The sequence below is a fragment of the Maniola hyperantus genome, chromosome 1 (genome assembly GCF_902806685.2).
Source record: "Maniola hyperantus chromosome 1, iAphHyp1.2, whole genome shotgun sequence".
In the NCBI taxonomy this organism is placed as follows: domain Eukaryota; kingdom Metazoa; phylum Arthropoda; class Insecta; order Lepidoptera; family Nymphalidae; genus Maniola; species Maniola hyperantus.
The window spans coordinates 15,617,000-15,637,409 of record NC_048536.1 but is presented as its reverse complement, the minus strand read 5'-3'; the positions used below and the strand labels follow the sequence as shown (position 1 = coordinate 15,637,409).

General features: G+C 38.2%; 1 protein-coding gene and 1 long non-coding RNA gene across 6 annotated transcripts in view; one reads left to right on the top strand and one right to left on the bottom strand.

Moving 5' to 3' along the window:
- spir (spire type actin nucleation factor) overlaps window positions 1-16,792 on the top strand; it is a 216,556-nt gene extending 199,764 nt beyond the window's left edge. For 2 of the 5 annotated variants that reach the window (XM_069499912.1, XM_069499901.1), the window contains 9 exons: window positions 2,581-2,698; window positions 3,690-3,773; window positions 6,145-6,253; window positions 6,702-6,846; window positions 9,571-9,717; window positions 10,048-10,149; window positions 10,615-10,749; window positions 11,115-11,320; window positions 11,730-16,792. In XM_069499912.1, coding sequence (XP_069356013.1) covers window positions 2,581-2,698; window positions 3,690-3,773; window positions 6,145-6,253; window positions 6,702-6,846; window positions 9,571-9,717; window positions 10,048-10,149; window positions 10,615-10,749; window positions 11,115-11,320; window positions 11,730-11,928 — 1,245 coding nt within the window. In that variant the 3' untranslated portion in view covers window positions 11,929-16,792. The remainder of the gene's footprint in view (window positions 1-2,580; window positions 2,699-3,689; window positions 3,774-6,144; window positions 6,254-6,701; window positions 6,847-9,570; window positions 9,718-10,047; window positions 10,150-10,614; window positions 10,750-11,114; window positions 11,321-11,729) is intronic. The other 3 variants (XM_069499919.1, XM_069499916.1, XM_069499908.1) reach the window with 2 other exon arrangements.
- LOC138402697 (uncharacterized) lies at window positions 14,660-19,366 on the bottom strand. Its single transcript, XR_011237044.1, has 2 exons — window positions 17,695-19,366; window positions 14,660-16,688 (listed from the first exon to the last, which is right to left on the bottom strand). It is a non-coding gene; the product is annotated as an uncharacterized lncRNA (long non-coding RNA).
- Window positions 19,367-20,410: the final 1,044 nt, after the last annotated feature.

Sequence of the window (20,410 nt, the reverse complement as noted above, 5' to 3'; positions counted from 1 at the left end):
TTGTCTTCAATGCTATGTAATGAAAATAGGTTAACTGAGTACCTACTCTAAACTAGTTATGCAACAATAAAAGGATTAGAAAGTGGTTTGCTTTTGAAATAGATTAAACATGTACTCGTATTAGTGAACATGATATGAAGCTGAAAGGTATTGATAAATAAGTACCTAGGTAACTGGTTTTGAAGTTTGTATTCTATAGCTGTGATAGCCTAGTGGTTAGGACGTCCGTCTTCTAATCGGAGGCCGGGGATTCGATCCCGGGCACGCACCCCTAACTTTTCGGAGTTACGTTCGTTTTAAGTAATTAAATATCACTTGCTTTAACGGTGAAGGAAAACACCGTGAGGTAACCTGCATACCTGAGAGATCTCCATAATGTTCTCAAAGGTGCGTGAAGTCTACCAATCCACACATGGCCAGCGTGGTAGACTATGATCAAAACCCTTCTCACTCTGAGAGGAGACCCGTGCACTGTAGTGAGCTGGCGATGGGTTGATCATGATGATGATGATGATTCTATATCTCGAGAAGTTGATACCAAGCATAGAGCCGTTTTCAAACGATCTGTGTCTAATAAAGCAATGGTTGCGGGTTTACTTTCTTATGGAATAAATACCTTGATGGGTTGATAATGATGATGATGATTTAGCTTAATTTAAATGTATCTACTTAGTAAAAGTTCGACGTAACTCCCATTTGATCACTTTGTGAAACCAGTTTTTCGTACGCTCTCGTAATATCCTGTGGTATCCCAGATTTCGTAAACATCAATTTTAATCTCCTGACACATTTTCGTTGAATGAGGCTTCGCTTTTCCGTCCTAAATCTCTTTGCTTTTGCCTTTTTCCGTTTGCAATGTATGATACTCTATGTGATTAATGCTTAATATCTCTATTTGTTTTGACTCAGTGAGAGTGAGCAAAATATTTTTGAAACAGTTTCAGTTTCTCCGAAAATAATATTAACTACTTAATGTTAATTCTTCTTTGCTCTGGGCTGGTTTCCACACTTAAACGTTTCCGTCTGTTGTGCGTTCGTAACTACTTAATTACTATAATGTTGTTTCAAGTGCGATATAGGCTTATGTACGATATACCTTGAAAGAAGGTTTCACATTAATTTATCACACTTTTACAATATAACCTTGGACAAAATGTTTTACTTTCTTTGTTAGGCAGATACCTACCACAGTACCATATTATGGAATGTTAAAAATATGCAATATTCTTTATTTACAGTGTATTCTGCCACACCTATAGACGCCTAAAAGCCGGGCACCCCCGATCATCAAGTTTAGGCAGTTGCTTATCATAAAAGTCGGCCCACGCCCGTTCGGTACCCTCATTCCACACATCGTTTTGATTTCGTGACTTTTGAGTCCACCAATCACAACAAAGCATTCTGCCCTGTCCCCTGCTAACATTTTACGATTTTGTTTTAATGCAAAACCTTGTATGTATATGCGCTACTTTAAGTGCGGAAACCAGCCCAGAGCGAAGAAGAAGAAGTATATGCGTACTCTTGAGATTGAATTTCCTGTGTTGCAGAAACGATTTTTAATGTAGCTACCATCGTGATTATAATATTATTACCTACTCTTTTGTTTTTGAAATCAGTTAAACTTATTACACAAAATCTTACGACAGTTATTAAGTTTTATGAATTCATTACAAACAAATTATGTAATTTTTATTCGTTCATAATTTTCACGTGGGAAAGGCTTAGTAATATAAAAACGCGGAAGTAAGAGCGACGTATTTTGAATAAATATTAAAATACTAGAGACGTAAGATGAACTAAGTGGCGACAAATGTCAAAATTACCGGTTGGAATAATTGATGGTCGATTTTAATTGGCACACTTTTGGTATTTCGCTAACTACAGAGTAGAGATTCCTCTCCCTAGTTTTGACCTCGTTCCGTAATTATTTATTTTTAATCAACATAGCTGTGTTAGCCTAGTGGTTAGGACGTCCGTCTTCTAATCGGAGGTCGGGGGTTCGATCCCGGGCACGCATCTCTAACTTTCCGGAGTTATGTGCGTTTTAAGTAATTAAATGAGAAAACCTGCATGCCTGAGAGTTCTCCATAATGCTCTTAAAAGTGTGTGAAATCTACCAATCCGCACATGGCCAGCGTGGTAGACTATGGCCAAAACTCTTCTCACTCTGAGAAAAGACCCGTGCTCTGTAGTTAGCCGGCGATGGGTTGATCATGATGACGATAAATCGACATAGTGGGAAAACGTCACTATGAGTGCTGCACAAACTTCAAACCCCTATTTCACCCCCTTAAAGGTTGAATTTTAAAAAATCCTTTCTTAGCGGATGGCTATGTCATAATAGCTATCTGCATGCCAAATTTCAGCTCGATCCGTCCAGTAGTTTGAGCTGTGCGATAGATCAGTCAGTCAATCCTTTTATATATTTAGATCAACATAGTGGGAAACACGTAGACGGACATACGGACGGACATGGCGAAGCTATAACGCTTCTTGTTTACTACGAAATCCTAAAAATGATGATATGTTGATAAAGAATGTCGTAACTCGTAAAGTTACAAAGGATTGTTTTTGTTTTAGGATGACGACGATGATGACGACACCGAGACCTGCGTCAGCCCTGAGACCCTCGCGCCGCAGCCGTTCCCGAGGCACACGGCGCCGCAGCAAACACCACCGAAACCTTGGAAGCGGACCGGTAAGGCGAAACCCCCTGGATATTGTCTCAATGAGGAGGTTTCCAGGCAACGTTCGAAAAAAATTTCATAGATGGCGCTAAATACTACCACCACTAAAGATGAAAAATAATACCTATATCTATATGATTTATGCTTTAAATTTTTAAGTTTAAATCGGATGCGAAATTAATTAATATTATAGTTCACACATTTTGTGGGGAAGAAACGTAAGGAAAATTGCAGTGCACGCTAGCTCTTACTCTTCATCTATGTCATTGATTGACACGACCTGAACATTAAAGCATAGATTATATAGACATAGGTATTATTTTTCATCTTTAGTGGTTGTAGTATTCAGCGCCATCTATGAAAATTTCCTCGAACGTTGCCTGGAAACCTCCTCATTGCTAAGCAAATTGTTATTTATTTAGGGTTGGTACAATTTGATAAGACATTGGGGCCGATTCTCTAGTACACAATCTCTAAACGTATCTCTAAATCGTAAGTGACATTGTTTTACCCAAAACTTTAGAAGTTGTTAAGTTTGGTTTTTTACGTAGGTACATCATGGTATTATTGTTAGTTCGCAGTTAGAACGTTCTATGCGCCGTGCATAGTATGTCGCTTATGTCTTTCTGTGAAAAACTATTTATTTACCTTTCTAGTCAGATAAATAAAAATAGATTGTAGTTACAGTAATCGCAAAACAAATAGTCCAATCTGAAGTTGCAACATGGCAGTCTGCGCAGGACACAATCGCTGCTAACAGGTACCTTATTTTGTACACTCCACAAGGATACGCCTCGTGTTCAGACTTCAGATTGGACTTGTTTTGCGATGTACCATGAACTCTAATTATTATAGCCCTACAAGTTGGACCGGGACATCGTAATTTATAGTAATCTAATCAAGGTGTTAACTCTAACACTGTACTAGGTATATAGTCATAAAAATGTATGGAAGTAGGCTAAAATTGCACTTTCTCCCCAACGCACACCAATCTTGGACTAGTTGCTGCGGAGACGCCCCGGGCGCCGCCTCGGGCCCGCATCTCCCATGACGAGTACCACCAGTTTTGCGACGAGACCCTGGAATGTATGACACGCATTGTTACAGTTTGTTTCTTGTAAAAAGACCGCTGACTTTATACCTGCGCAGTAGGCGATTTATCGATTTATAGGGTTAGTATGAGATTCTATATATCGCCCACGTTGATAGAATTCGAGTGTCGAAACATTGATTGAATTGAAAGTCATGCATTCAGTATCGCCGATTTTTATTTCGCGAGGTTTCCGCTTGGAAATTTGGCTTAGATTGAGAACTTGAGATTCGCGTACGTTTTCATACAATTTCTGAATGTCACAATTCTGTGTCAAAAATCGCGTGGTGAAATTTCGCAGTGCGGCTTTACCCATATAAAGTCCATTTAACTCAGTGACATGACGTTAGTGTTTCAACGTGGTTTTAATGCTCGAATTCTATGAAAGTTGGCGGGATGTAAAAAATCCCATACTACCCCCATTAAACTATGTACTAACGTACCCCTACCATGTGGTGGTATGAAGTAGCGAAGTGAGGCGAGACGGTCGAGTTGATTCAAGTCAAATTTTCGTCACAGAATAGATAATATGGTTTCGTTAGTATGAGAGGACAGTTCCTATGGACCGACACGTCTTCTTTATAACAGTAGTCAGGCGTTCTTTTTACCTGAAAGCAACTGTACCTATATGGACGTCACGCTTCCTAAATATTATACAATGTATATGTGTTATCGTCTTTATTTGCAGAAGATAGATTGTCGCTTATGCTTATAATGCTAATTTGATCTTTAATTTTATTTGTAGATCATGTTTAGATCATTAGCAGATGCCTATCAAATATTGAAAAATAAGGCATAGGTACCTAAGTCTCAGCCTAAGAGGTACTCCGTACTCCTAGAAATTCATAATGTGATCTAAATGTCCTGAAGTATCTCACTACGTACTTAATAATAGATTATAATAAATGAGGATCTAAAGCGCTTGCTTTGACGTAGTACCACAGTTTAACAAAATATATTTCAAGGCTGTGGTAGTACCCTTCATGCTTCGCTCTGCCTGATCAAACGAGGCAAATTTATATCAGCGATATTTATTTATCGCTGATCTAAATATGCTGTCTCGTAATAAGTGTCTGAAGTCCTCTTAAGTCTGAGCAAAGTCAAAGTATGCTCTAGGTAAGATTTCAGCCTATAACTAGGTAGGTACTTTGTGTCTTAAGAACACATGAATAAATAATTTTGACGTTAAAATGACCGCAATTTATTGAAATCTTAAGGACTTACATATGGCATTAATTTATATATTTTTTATTAAGTATAGTTTTTGACTCCTTTAATAATAGGGATGACTTTTATGAGGTTAATCACCTTTATGTTTTAGAAAATCATATGTTACTGCGCTTGGAAAGTAGACTTTCGTCTTTTAATATTTTAAGTTTTTGGAATATTATGCCTCAGAGTTTTCACGTCTTAAAGTTTAATATCTCAGAATGCACGTACTTATATAAATTTCTTTTGTTGTTTATTGCACATTTAGTTGAACAAGGTCATATGTACCGTGCCACTTAAAGTCAAGGCGTCCGGCAAGCTAACCTACAACTTTGCTTGGTCACTCGTTAACGGTGTTTTTGACCCACTAGACGGGTCTTGTTTAGTACAGTACGCGGCCGAAAGTGATGAACATCGGCCTTTAGAATGACATTTCAACTTTGTAGAGCGTTGTCTCTGCCACTCATACCCATATGACTTGTCGGTGACCCAGATGTTTTTTCGGTCTTACACTATACACTTCAAATAAACGTGTTAAAAGTGCTTTTGAACAGTCAAGTGAATCTACCACTGTTTCGGAATGCCCTTCATACCAAAAAGATCCAGCAAGATACTAGGTGGTTGCTATTCTCTAAAAACCATTAGATAGGTAGCTACATTATTTTTTGTTTTTCATTTCTAGAGACTCATTAGATATTTTGTCGAGTTTTGTCTGTTGGTAGTCTTAAATAATGATGGGTCCCCAACAAGTCACACTCAATCGTGTTACAGTGTGACTCGTTGGGAATCCAACGAAAAAAATCCCATCGAGTCACACCCAATCGTGTAACAGTGTGACTCGTTGGGAATCCACCGAGTCACACTCAATCGTGTTACAGTGTGACTCGTTGGGAATCCATCGAAAAAAAATTCCATCGAGTCACACTCAATGGTGTTACAGTGTAACTAGTTGGGAATCCATGGAAAAAAATTCCCATCGAGTCACACCCAATCGTGTAACAATGTGACTCGTTGGGAATCCATCGAAAAAAAATTCCCATCGAGTCACACCCACAGCTACAATGTGACTCGTTGAGAATTACATTGAATGAAAAAGTTGCAACTTCTTCTCTGTAATAAATTGTTGTTTTACCTAATGCTTATGGAATTTGTTTGTAGCGTACGACCTTGCGACCCAGTGCCCGTCGCGGCGAGCTTCGATGCGACGCCATACGGTCACTCACGCCTGCCCACCCACCGACGGCGCGCAATCGCTGCCACACTCCAGGTACCATAGCAAACCACCTAAAATACAATATGATCAATCAATCAGTCTGTTTGCGTCAACTGCTGGACATAGGTCCTCCACCACCACACACGGTCCTCCGCCTTCCTCATCCACCCTCTTTCTCAAAACGCGCACTTAGTATGCGAGATTCTATGAAATGAATGTGACATCACATCATAATGACGTACTTTTTTAGTTTAATCGATAATTTAAAATGGTAACATTTAAAACGAACAAAGGACATAGATTTTACGTGTTTTGGTCTGGAAGACCCTCTATTTAATAATCACTGAGAAATCAAATACCCAATTGTCTAGTTACTGTTGAGGATAAAGTTAGCACTTGGTCACCTGGTGGTAAGTGACGATGACGATGAGTGGTAGTGAGTGTGATGGTGGATGGTCGAAATTCGGTCAGTGCCGAACCTAACTCAACCGCTGTCTTCCAGGCCAGGCTCGCGAGCGTCGTGCGGCGGCGCGGCGTCACTCGCCAGCAGCGACGCCGACGCGCAGCTCGGCGAGCTGTCGTGGTCGCGCTCCTCGCTGCAGGACGAACTCATCAAGTCGGTTAGTGGCAGCCCCACGCATCCGCATGTGAGTCGCTTGCTACCAGCTAGACTGCAAAACTAATCATACCTACCTATTTAATACATGACCTCAATTGCACGACCGACACTATATTTGCATATCCTATTTGTATGTTTAGACTTTAGACCAAAGAATTTTTAAATACCTACTAATACTTATGTAAGTTATAAGAATTATTACTTCTAAATCCATGCTTCAGACTATGTTGTACTTACTATAACCTGTTAATTTAAGTTTAATATGACATTCTTACTGATCATCGAAACTATTTTATATTAACATACTTGTACCTACTTAATATTACTAAATTATTAACAAAGAAGAAACTAATTGACATTATAACAAACTTAATTAATTAGTGCGATCAATAAATAAAAATAATTTCGATTCAAATGAATGCCCTATATAATTACATGATAAAATCTATTATAAAATAATGTAACACGTAGTTTGCATGTAATTGTATAATAATTATATATTTAGCATGTATGTATTGTTAATGTACCTAACTTTGCAATGCCCTAACGGGGCTTCATGTAACCATGAAAGCAAATGAATAAATAAATCATATTAAATAGTCTTAGTACCTATGTTAGTGCTTTAGCTATAACCCGTTTACTAAAAGATTGGACTTAGCGTCGATTAAAAATTAAAAAAAAAAAATTAAAAACTCAACATGTGGCAGACAAAAATTCGTAGTACGTGTATGTACAATGAATTTTTGTCTGCCACTTGTTGAGTTTTTAATTTTCAATCGACGCGACGCCAGGTACAATGTTTTAGTAAACGGGCTATAAGTATCTTTTTCAAGGAAACATAATGGCCGTAAGATGACGGTGAAACAACCGACGTAAAAAATGGCCGTCAATACAATAATGAGGGATGACACGCGAAAAGTTCCATTACCGTTACAGTTCTTGCAATTCACGAAGGCGAGTGGACTTTACTTGTGGTTACGTCGGATACACGGGCATGCGTAAGTGTGCGTGCATGTCGGACCACTCTGTGGCGAGCAAGCACTCGCAAACGCACACATTCAGTGTACCTTACTTATACCGATACCACTTAAATATAAGCAATAACCATGAGCCACTCGCCTTCGTGAATTGCAAGAACTGTACCGTAGCCTAAAGGCCGCCACTTTTTAAATACAAGTTTTTTTACAATTTTTGCTCAGACCGGTCACCGGGTATTCGTGTAGTTAATCATAACAAAATTAATTAAGATATTTTGTCGTCCGTATTTCTCAGTTGAGAGTTGAGACTCATTTTGTACCGCTATTGAAAAAAAAACGGGCCGAATTGAGAACCACCTCCTTTTTGGAAGTCGGTTTAAAAAAAATCACAACTGTTCATCACTGCAAAGACCACGAATCACATGTTCACGTAAATGACGGCAATGCTATTTGACGTCAAACACCGCTAGAAACTTGGACGAATGATTACCAGTATCTCTAAAAAATGGTAAAAAGTTTTCTTGGGTGTTTTGTCATTTGTGTTTTATTTTTACTAGACTTACAACTTATTACTTGATTACTACATCAAGATATTTCTAATTTCCCAGTTCTGGATAGAATGGCGACAAAAGTCCTATGTGGTCGGAATTATTAATTTGCATGTTTACTAAAACTTTTTCCATGTAAGTTATAACGCTTGAATCTTTAAACTCGTATAGTCCGCGACAAGTTGAGATGGCAATCGGGGTATGAGGCGCGGGGGGGGGGACGCCTCGCACACACCTAAACGTCACCCGCACTCGCCCGCACAGGATTAGCGCGGGGCTGTGCAGCTGTGCAGGCGTTCCCTCCCCAATTGCCATTTCAACCTGTCCTAGGTACTTACAGTATGCGGCAGAAAGTATTGTAAATCGGCCTTTAGAATTACATTTCGGCTAGAGCGTTTTCTCTGTCACTCAATACCTATATGACGATTTGTCGGTCTCAACGACAGAGACAATGCTTTTGTAGAGCATTGTCTCGAATGTCGAAATCGATACGAAATTAGCCGACTGTCTCCTTCTAAAGGTCGATGTACATTACTTTCTGCCGCGTACTGTAATTCCTGTTGTATTAGTTTTTGTATTTGAAGTTTGAACTGCATTGCACAATAGATAGATTAGTTTTAAGTATTATTTCCACCTTCATGACGATTCATTTCCTAAGTTAGTGTTTTGAAGTTAGCCCAACTGGCTATATCTGACAGAATTAGATGCCTTCATGTGCTTCTTGAACGCCTATAACATTGCTTACCTATATTTCTGAATTCTTAGTAAGTACCTACCTACCTAGGTTTTGTAGAGAAGTAGTGCTATCGCTGTTGAAAAATTAATTCATTGTTCTTGGAATAGGTACTTACTTTCTTAAATTGAATCGGTACTTATAAAGTACCAATTCAAGCCAAGCGCTTGCGAGCACGTAGAAACCAACATTGTAAAATTGTGTTAAAAAAAAAGTTTTAGTAGTTTAGCAAGTAGAAATGTGGCTTAGGGCTTAACTCTAGAGTTGGCTGTTTTTGTATACGTTTTAATTTCGTTATAGTCCTAAGTCGTACTCCTAACCTACACCCAAAGCGATCGGCCGATCGGTGGAAATAGTTTTTTGTCTCTAGCATAATCTGTCACCTTTTAATGTGAAGTCTGAGCAAGTTTTCTTGTCTACTATCGGCCGTAAGTAACTTGCGATCGCCTCAATGTGTTAATAATTTATTGAGCATTAATTTTGTATTGTAACAGAAACAATGGCAAGACGCGATAATGTCCGACGATCGTCTCTCATTGACGCTAGAAGAAATTGTACACATCCGCTCCGTGTTGACGAAGGCAGAGCTAGAGGTCCTGCCCGTTGAGGGCAGGGTGAAGGAAGACGTTGAGAAGAGAAGGGTAAGTTTTTTTTTAACTTTATAGACTAGTGCCTATTGCTTGGCTGCAATAAGGCCTGATGCTGGCAAGGGATAATGGAGCCTAAGTTGGAGCGCGCTTGCCTAGGCCCTTGCCTATTCAATCTTGACTTGAAGGGTACCTAGTACCCATCAATCGATAATAAAAGTGGAGGGGGAGGGAGGAAGGATTAATTTAGTTAGATACTTACAAGAAATCCTTTTCTCCAAACTATTAATAAACAATCTTTCACCATTTTTTTTCAAAATTGTAACATAGATTGTAAGTCTTTGGACCTACTAATAGATTTTCATGTTAAATTGTTGTTTCCAGGTATGCTTCTTATGTTTGAAGACACGGTTTGGCATTTTCGGCCCGTGGGGACAAAAGTGTAAACTGTGCAAAAAGACTGTCTGTCAAAAATGTTGTTCAAAGGTAAGCAAATTCGCAAAAAAATGTTCGTAAAATGAGGATATACTCTTGGACCTATAAAATGATATACATATTTACTTTGATAGGCCAGGAAACTAAACTCACTTTACACATATCTCACACCCGGCTTTACTCACGTGTTAGTTAGTTTAATTTAGTTTAGAAAAGGACCCCGGATGGGTTCGAAACTAGTCGGGCTAACGTCGACTAAACATGTGAGTAAAGCCGCGTGTGAGATATGTATAAAGGAAATCACTCACGATAGTTTAAACACTAAACTCACTTGTTTAGCAAAGAAGTGAGCTTAGCTGCTTTGGGAACTTTCTTGACACTGAGTCAGGATAGTTTGCCTTGACTGAAGAAATAAAAAATGGGTTGCTAGAAAAGCAAATCTTTAATGTTTGTTATGATCTTGAGGATATTGGTTGCTTGAAAAGCCAGTTAGTAGTGTCATATTTATCCTACCAGATGCGGATCCCGACGGAACACTTTGCGCACGTGCCCGTGGCGCTGCTCAGTCCGTCGCTGCTGCCATCACCCGACGACGAGCAGCAATCCTTCCCGCGCTCGCTCATGGCGCGCCTGGTCTCTCCCGAGCACAGTGTGAGTATACCTTTCCATCACCATCCACATAAGATGATGATACACCATCACGCCAGATGGCTCCATTACGCCAGATGGTGCCTCGTCGCCATGGTTATTGAAAACTGTCATTTTAATACATTTTATTACCTTTCTCCTCGCGCCATTTGCGCTGAGCTTTGCGTCAGGATCCCTATTCCGAAATTATCAGCAGGCCGAAGCGTTTTACTAAGCATATTAAATTCTCTCGATGCTATCATCAGGTCCTTAATAAAGCTTACTAGAAACCTTTTACCAGAACATTAATTTGAGGGAAGGAGAAATTCGATTTCTCTTGCGGGTGTGATGGTTCTGACAACTATATTGGCATGTTTTGTTTATTGCAGGCGACGGTAGAGAACAGCGTGGGTTCTGCGCCGAACAGTCCAGCCACCACGCGGCGCCACACGGGTGCGGTGGCCTCCGCGCCCGGCTCCCGCGGCGCCTCAGCCATGGGGTATGTGGAGCCGCTCCCCACAGTGCGCGTGGATGGGCCCGGCAGCATGCCGTGCGTCTCAACGCCACTATCCTCGCTATCCACGCTCGAGCGAAGGTAACAAACTTCCTCTTTTCTTAAAAAGCGAGAGGTATCTCGCCATTTAAGAGCGGTTACGCACTCATCCGATCCGAATCCGTGAGAATACGGATATAAAAAACTCGGACCGAATTCGGATATTGCACTAATCCGATCTCGGATCCAAATCCAAGCTATTCAGTGGACATCTTTGACATATCTATGTCATATAGCCGATTTGAATCCGAGGCAGATCTCAGATATTCTCACGAATGACGGAGAGAAATCGAATGACGGAAGTTGTACCTATACAAATAGTTCTATGACTACTTCGGAGTTCGGAAGTATATTTTCAGGTATTCGGATCGGATGAATGCGTAACAGCTCTACTCTTTTCTATCCAGTTACCATCTTGAACTTAGAGACGCTATAAGCTGTTGTATTCCAGAGCGCGGTACGGGCGCAGCGTGACCGGCGTGACGGTGGCGGAGCGGCTGCGCGGCGTGCAGATGGCGGTGTGCCACGACTGCAAGGCCATGGTGCTGCAGATCATCAAGTCCTCCCGCGCCTGCCGCTCTGCGTCCCGCGACCGTGCGCTGCGGCACCTCACGCTCGACCTCGCGCCCGTCTACACCGCCGACTGTTAACCACATACGTGTTAGGTTGAGGCAGACTTGCGTTTTTTATCCGCACATCTTACCATAGATTTACATATTCACCATCGCGGACCAGGCACCTGTCTACACCGTCGATTGTTACAGTTCTTGCAATTCACGAAGGCGAGTGGCTCATACTTGTGTGTAAGTCGTATCGGTATAAGTAACGTACACTGAATGTGTGCGTTTGCGAGCGCTTGCTCGCGACTGATTGGTCCGACATGCACGCACACTTACGCAATGCCCGCGTATCCGACGTAACTACAAGTAAAGTCCACTCGCCTTCGTGAATTGCAAGAACTGTAACGCTACGTGTCACACAAGTGTGGCCTTAGCTATGGCTGCTATTTGGATCTCAGCCTTTTTGAAAAACATAAGTTTTAGTTCCGATATGAGATTTTTTTTACCATAGTATCAAATTATAGTGTTCATGGAATATCCGAATTTATATATGCCCACTCTGAGGCCGTACGGTCCTGATAAATAGATATAAGAAACTTGTTTAGCGTCCTAAACCCTGATTTTTGCAAAAGGCAATATTATTTTCAGTTTGTTTCAACCCAAGCCAGCGTAATATTCTTTTTTTTTAAAGATTTTGGGCGCTAAGCAAATCTCTGTTTTGTAGGCTTTGTACGATTTTGCAGATCTCGACAACGATAACAAGTTTCGAGTATCGAGACACTATAAATTTAAAGCAAAATTGACCTAAACCCAGTTGTTTTAAGGTTTGAATTCGTTTGTTCATCTACCAAGCAGGAGTATCGTAAAACCAAAATTGGTAGTACTGAAAGCACGACTTCAAGACGACCTGATTAAAGTATATTTTACTGTGACTTTAAAGTATTTCAATGTTATATCAACGGTAGCGAGATATGCAAAGTTGTACTAAGTCGTCATTACAGTACGGCCTTGGGTTAACTTATTGCACATGGCAGCCAGTATCTTAACTTCAATAACGAATAACGATATACCAACACGACTCTGCTCTCTCACCATATAATAAAGGCACATAGTGAATAGCCATCTTCTAAGCAAGCGCGCTCCCATCTTGACCTCATCATTGCTTTTTCTTAGCATGATTGAGTCAAGCGCAAGTCTATCTCACAATTGAAAAAAAAAATCTGATTGAACTAACTATATAATATTTTGGATATACGCTCAAATTGGTCGTCCAAATTGACTGAAAGGAAATTTCGAATACCCACTACCCACTACTTATAACTATTTAATTCAGCTGGAAAAAAATTGGTTGTCATAAGTATTATTTTATTTAAAAAAAATCTTTTGTTTATTTAAACTGCCTTACTTATAAAATGTTATTTTAGCAGGTGAAATGGTAAACACCGATTCCTCTCTTTCTGTCATCAGTAATTTGACATTCGAAAGAAGAAGACAACACATTGTACTAAGCTGTTATAAGCTATACAAAGGCGTATTTTTTTGCTAAAGTGGGTAGTAAACGAAACACCAATGTTTTTAGTATGGAGTGTAGAGGTAAGTTAAAATGTGCTAAATAACAATGGCGCTACAGTATCCAAAGAGTAAATTTTGAAAAGAGCGGTTAATTTAAAATAGAGAAATAAACTACGTAAATTGTTGAGCTGTGGTACTGGACTGCCACTCACTAAAAATATTAAATTTTCTAACTCGGCATACTTCAATCCGTTAAATATTCTAACTAGGCATATTTCACTCCGTTAACAACTGCTACATTCATATTACAGTATCGCTGAGCTACCGACGCTAGCGCCATTTTAGAGGGTTTTTGTACTGATATTTACTGTTTATAGCGGGACACTTTTCCAACGTTTCCCCCATAAGAGATCGTGCTCCTTACCTCTACACCCCATAGTCTTTAGAAAATTCTTAGATAAACATATTTTGAGTAGACTCAGTAACAAATGAAGAGCTTCCGAGGTTGTGTAGTAATCTGTGACAAGGCTCTCTTGGCACTTGAATGACATTGACAGGGGGGCGCTGTTGGAGAACAAAGGCTTAGAAGTTAGAATATTCAAACAAGACCAAAGGGGACACTTGACGGCAACGTTAGTTCCGATTTTCGCCACGCACCAAGATAGCCTTGTCGCACTGTATCTTTGTGTTTGTAGTTGGACTCTGATCCGATACGTAGACGAATAACTATTGACAATACTCTATGATCTTTGACAGATAGTAAACACATTTTTTTTTAATTTATCGCACAAAAATAGCTATTTACAGAAATCCGTTATAAGCAAAGATATTCACACACTAATAATAAATAATTATATTGAATGATATACCTACTAATTAAATTTTAAAAACTATTTCGAAAAATTACTAAGATACGTACGTACTTATATGCATGTATGTAACAGAAATATTTATATACAATATTTTTTCGGTATAATAGAATTATAATAATATTATGTCTACAATTTGAATGTGAAAGTTTTACTCATTAACTGTGTTCATAAACTAAATTGACAAGTCTAAATCTATCTCTTCTTTTCTTGATTTAATCTTATTTCACACTACGGGATATAAAAATTATAGTATTATAGTATTACAGTCCGATCAATATAGGTGTTCCCAACATTCGTACCAATTTGTACTCTAAAAATTAAAAATAAGCTCTATGGCTTTTTCCAGTGCCACAACAGCAAAATGCACTTTGCTATAAAAAAGTCCTATACATAGTCTCAAGTAGCTTTTTTATATCTCTTTCACAAAGGAGATTAAGTATATCTCTTTCACAAAGAAGATCATATATATCTCTTTCACAAAGGAGATTATAATATATACATCTCCTTTACAAAGGAGACTATGTATATCTCTTTCAGAATGCTTCCTGAAAGAAGCGGGGGAAGAATAGCACTAGATACCTGTCAATAGATAGAGACCTGTCAATTTAGTTTAGTTTAGAGATTGTGTACGACAATTGGCCACAATATTCTGGTATATTCCATGTTTATAAATGTATCTAATAATTCTCTCAAACTTGAAGCATACCTTATTTTAACCGTTTACGACTTATTTGTAAAGGCGTTTATCAGCCATAGTTTCTTTGACATTCGATGCAAATATAATGCATACATTTTGACATCTCGCTCGCCATTTTAGCTCTATGTGTCAACACTGTCATATCAAAATACGATTTATGTCCTTAATTTAAAGGTGAAACGGTGCACGATTACGATAAAATGACAGCTACAATGTCGCGATCGCAATCACCTCTGATTTGTTGATGATCGCTCACTATCGGCTACAATGCATTGTTGCAAAAAGAATACCATAAATTCAGCCAATCACAACAATTGCGATTGTAATAATGATTTTCCGGATCAATTTACCGTACTTTTGACATAACATTGACACATAGAGCTAAAATGGTGAGTGAGATCTCAAAATGTACGCATTATAAGCGATATTATAGCTTAAACTTCCTGTGCCATATGAACAGATCATTATCATTTAGACAGATTCGGAATATAACAAAATGGTGCAAAGGCTAAAAATGTACCTAGATTTACCTGCCGGCTTAATGCTTTCGAACGAAGAAAGAGCAAAGAAGTTTTCTATTTTGTTTATTTTTTAAGCTTTAAAATTAAAGCTGCCAAATTGAATACTGGCAAGTGGCAATACAACTAATAACATCTCCCCCAGTTCTCTATTATTTCTGAAATTCCGTAACCATTTCTTATTAATAATTTTCAAATTAAATACAGTACTCCCTACCACTTTTATAAGTTACACCAATGTACCTCCGCAGAAATCTTATTTTTTAATGGCGCGAAAATATCTCAACCAAATTATAGCGCGCATCCGTCTGCTATTGGTGGTTGCCTACGCGCCATGTTTTGAAAGCACGAATTATGAGTTTATGAGAAAATACGAGTCTCTATTGTTCTTCTGTTTAAAATCTTAACGTCAAGCAATAAGGTCGATAATTCCTTGGTTCGGCTTTAGTAGGTGTGACTTCAGCGTTAGGTTGCGCTTTTCTACGAAAACGAATTTTGCCGACGGGGCTTAAAAGTGGTAGTACTTGTACTCAGGTTCGAAAAACATGAAAACGAGAATTATGTTACTTTTGTTGCCATGAGCTAAAAATAACAAATTATTCTCAAAACCATTTTGTTTTAAATTATTGAGTGACTATTCTGTTTGGAATTTAGAAAAACTCAATGAAAATAAAACAATGCACGTGAAATAGAATTTTATCGAGTGACGACATTTTTGCAACTTTAACAAATAATGATCAAAATAAACCTTGTGAAAATTATATATTTTACCCATGCCATATTTAGAGACCCGGCGTGTGCTACTACGCTAAAAAAAGAATGTGTCTGATGCATTGTTTTTGTGATCTAACCCCATCTTCGCATTATTGCCTTTCTAATGAAACCGGTTTGTATTTATATATTATCATTCGCGCAAAGATGAATAAATAATTATTTATCTAGTATAACGCGTACGATTTAAGAAAGGACCGCCGTGGCAGTATTGGACGATCTGATGAAGTAGGGTTAACAAAAAATATATTATGTATACAAAAGAACCTCGAATGAAAATTATTTAATCCGAATCAACTCCACTAATGTCTGCATCATTCTCAGAGTATTCATCGTCTTTATTATTATCACAGCATCTTTCCGCTATAAAAATAGAACATGAACATGAATAGAAATACAGTACGACCAGGATCTTTTGACACCTGAATGACATTGACAGGGGGGCGTAGTTGTAGAACAAAGGCTGCCAGCAAATAAAATCTCCTCAATTTTAGGGAATATATTGAAAATGTCAATGTCGAAAATCGAGTAAGTTTTATCGAATTTTTACTGAATGAGAAATTGGGAAAGCCGTCCCTGTTTCCCAATCGAGAAAGAATAATAAAAACCATTGATAGGCCATGGACTTAGAACGTATCATGTTTACCTGCTCAAATACTATATTTACCTATAACGTATAAAATTTGATGTAAAAAGTACGATTTTAGTCCTTATTTTAAAAGTGAACCCTTCTTTTGACATGGCAGTTGACACATAGAGTTAAAATGGCACGTGATGAGTCAGTTTTTACAGACTATAGTGCTAAAATAATTATATAGCTATAAGATGCAGACACAATTTATTCTGTATCTATTATCAGCCTAATATTTTTTTATTCAGATACAAGTTAGCTCTTGACTGCAATCTAACCTGGAAGGGGTATGGCAGTTTTTTTTATTAAACCCACACCCCTTTATGATGTTCATCATGATGTTATGTATATGGGAAAGCTCTGATATTAAAAAAACCGGCCAAGTGCGAGTCAAGCTCGCGCAATGAGGGTTCCGTACTACAGTCATATTTTTTCGACATTTTGCACGATAATTCAAAAACTATGATACATAAAAATAAATAAAAAATCTGTTTTAGAATGCACAGGTGAAGACCTTTCATATGATACCCCACTTGATATAGTTATCTTACTTAGAAAATTGAAAATACTAATTATTTGTTCATGACCACAATTTAATTTTTTTTGTGTGACGTAGCCGCTAATTCACGGTTTTCAGATTTTTTCTCCAAATGTCAGCTATAAGATCTACCTACCTGCCAAATTTTAAGATTCTAGGTCAACAGGAAGTACCCTGTAGGTTTCTTGACAGACCGACAGACAGACAGACAACAAAGTGATCCTATAAGGGTTCCGTTTTTCCTTTTGAGGTACGGGACCCTAAAAACAGTGAATTTCAGATTTTTTACTTAGGAACACTACATCATATAAGGAGACAGCCTGACACTTCACAAGATGGCGGCGTTAGTTCCGATTTCGGGCACGCGCCAAAAGATCCTTGTTGCACTGTAGGCTCTAAAATGTATCTACCACACACTATTTAAAAGAAAATTAGGTGTTTATTACCATTGTTAATAATTAAACTAAAGTTCACACCCTCATCTTAAAATATCTCCTATCCCTTTACCGGTATCTCTTTCCGATTCCTTTCACGTGATTTATCTCTCTCTGCCAATCGTCTCTGATTAAATACTCGTGCTTTGAGTTGCCTATGTCAATTTCCGGGACGCAAGCTACCTCCGTGGCAAATTTCATAAAAATCAGTTAAACGGATGGGCCTTTAAGAATCCCTTGGGAACTCTTTGCTTTTCCGGGATAAAAAAATAATATATAATAATAAAAAATTTGGGTTAAACTGTTGGGCCGTGACAAGCTAGTAGGCAGACACACTTTCTCATTTATAATATTAGTATGGATTAAATTAAATAATAAGTTTTGTATGCAAAGTACTTTCTTTGCTAACCATACCTACTTTTCAAATATCAGTTGACAGATAGAGCAAATATGGCGAGTTCTTTCATGTTTGTCACTTTGTACGCGTTATACTATTCTTCATCTTCGATTTAGCCTTAATCTTGTTTTAGTGCGTACATTTTGAGATCTCACTTACCATTTTAGTTTTGTGTCAACTGTCAAGTCAAAAGTACGGGTCACCTTTAAAATGAGGACTAAAATCGTACTTTTGACGTAATATCAGTTGACACATAGTGCTAAACTGATGAGTGAGAACTCAAGATGTACACACAATATTTCAAAAGTTGTGTTGCCAGTGTTCAATTTGTCGATTTTAGGTTTCTACAGTTATCTGTTATGTACTCTTCGTATCCCCACTTTGCCTTAGATTTATTTAGAAACTAATTAAATTATTTTGCCAAAAAATATGTAACCTTTCCATCTTTTGTAAATATAGATTCATGTAGAGTCATCTTTAAATTGGTTACTTAACATAATATTTAGTGATAGATTTTGATGTTCATAAAAAGTGTATAAATATAATATAATTATGTCCATAAAGCCTGGCCACAAAAATAAAATACCTCTCTCCATATTGAGGGTTTAGCGCGTGGTCTGTGAGGGTGTGCGGGGCCACCCTGATTGCCAACTCGACCTGTCGCGTACTATACTAGTGGCGCCCCCAGAGCAAGTTTTTATATTTCTGGGCAGGCTTTACACACTTTATCCTAAGTTTTTTAAGAACTGGGACTTTAGGGGATAACAAAACATTTATGAAAAATGTTTTGTTATTCAATTTTTTTTGTTAGGAACAACGCCATTTTTTTTATTTAGTTAACAAATATTTTTTGATTTTTGAAGCATAATAATAACTACAGGATTTGCTGACTAGATGTTTAATTCATAATCTGGCCTAATGAATTGTTTTCTTTATTAATAATATATATCTGAAATAATTTTTTGTCAATTTAATTTTTTGTTTAATTGTTAATGTCTTGAAATGTATTTACAATCCCAGTTATAATTTTTTGTAAATGTATGTAAATTTCTAGATTACCTATATTAGATGTTACGTAGATTGTAACGTAAACAAAGAGAAAAGAAAAATAAATGAAAGCGATATAATAACGATAATAAAAAGAATAATACAAATCGATTTTGCCGTTTTCTTTCCCAAACTGGTAACACTTTATAGGGTGTAACTTTTGCTATTTATGAAATTTGGTAAAACAATATTTTCAAGAAGTCGAAATTCTGTAAGCTTAGTACAAGTTTGCACAACTCGACAACGTTGATAAGCATAGTAATACCACAGCCTTGAAATATTTTCGTTAAACTGTAATATGGTCCGGCACCCTTCGAATTGACCATCAGCCTAAGGGCCCTTGGCGAGAAAGATGGTGGGGCTTTGCGAGTGCAATACCGGCTCATTTTAGTAGGGACCTGTTTAAGGGACTACACTGAATTCAGCTTTTGTCTATAGAAAACTCTAGTTTGGTATGGAGATGGGTACGCATTCGTTCAGCTTTCGTGGCAAACAGGCATAAAATGAGGACAAGTGTGTTTTTATCAAGCGCATGCTAACACCAGTGTTGAGCTCTATGCAAGTTGCAATTTTAACGTCGAGGACAGTCCGCGTACAGCGTTGAACGCGGCGGGACAGCGCTGAACGCGGCGGAACAGCAACGGACGCGGCGAAACGGCGCAGTACCTACGCGGATGGTATACACGGCGGGACAGCGCTGAACACTGCGTTAGCATGCTAGCAGGCATACGATGCGACTGATAGAAGCCGAACTGTATAAGAGCTAGCGCGCACCACGGAAATTTCCGTACGTTTTTTCAGCTAAATCTGTGAACTATAGAACTACATAGAAGTGTGAACTGCGAAATTCATTCCGCACCGGATTTTGATAGATTAAAATTCAAATTTGCGGATTTTAAAATGCACTACATCTCATGCGCGCTAGCTCTAATGCTGAAATTTATAGAACGTGCTTAGACTTTGCTCAGACTTAAGACACTGTTAAAACGAGACAGCGCTATATTGCTTACATAAATCTGTCTCTTTTTAACTAACACTTAAGTCTGAGCAAAGTCAAAGTACGCTCTATAGATTTCAGGCTAAGTGTACCTAACCAAAATCGATAAATTTAATTAACCCCTAATCCCAAAAGGGCTTTGAATCAAACAATTGCAA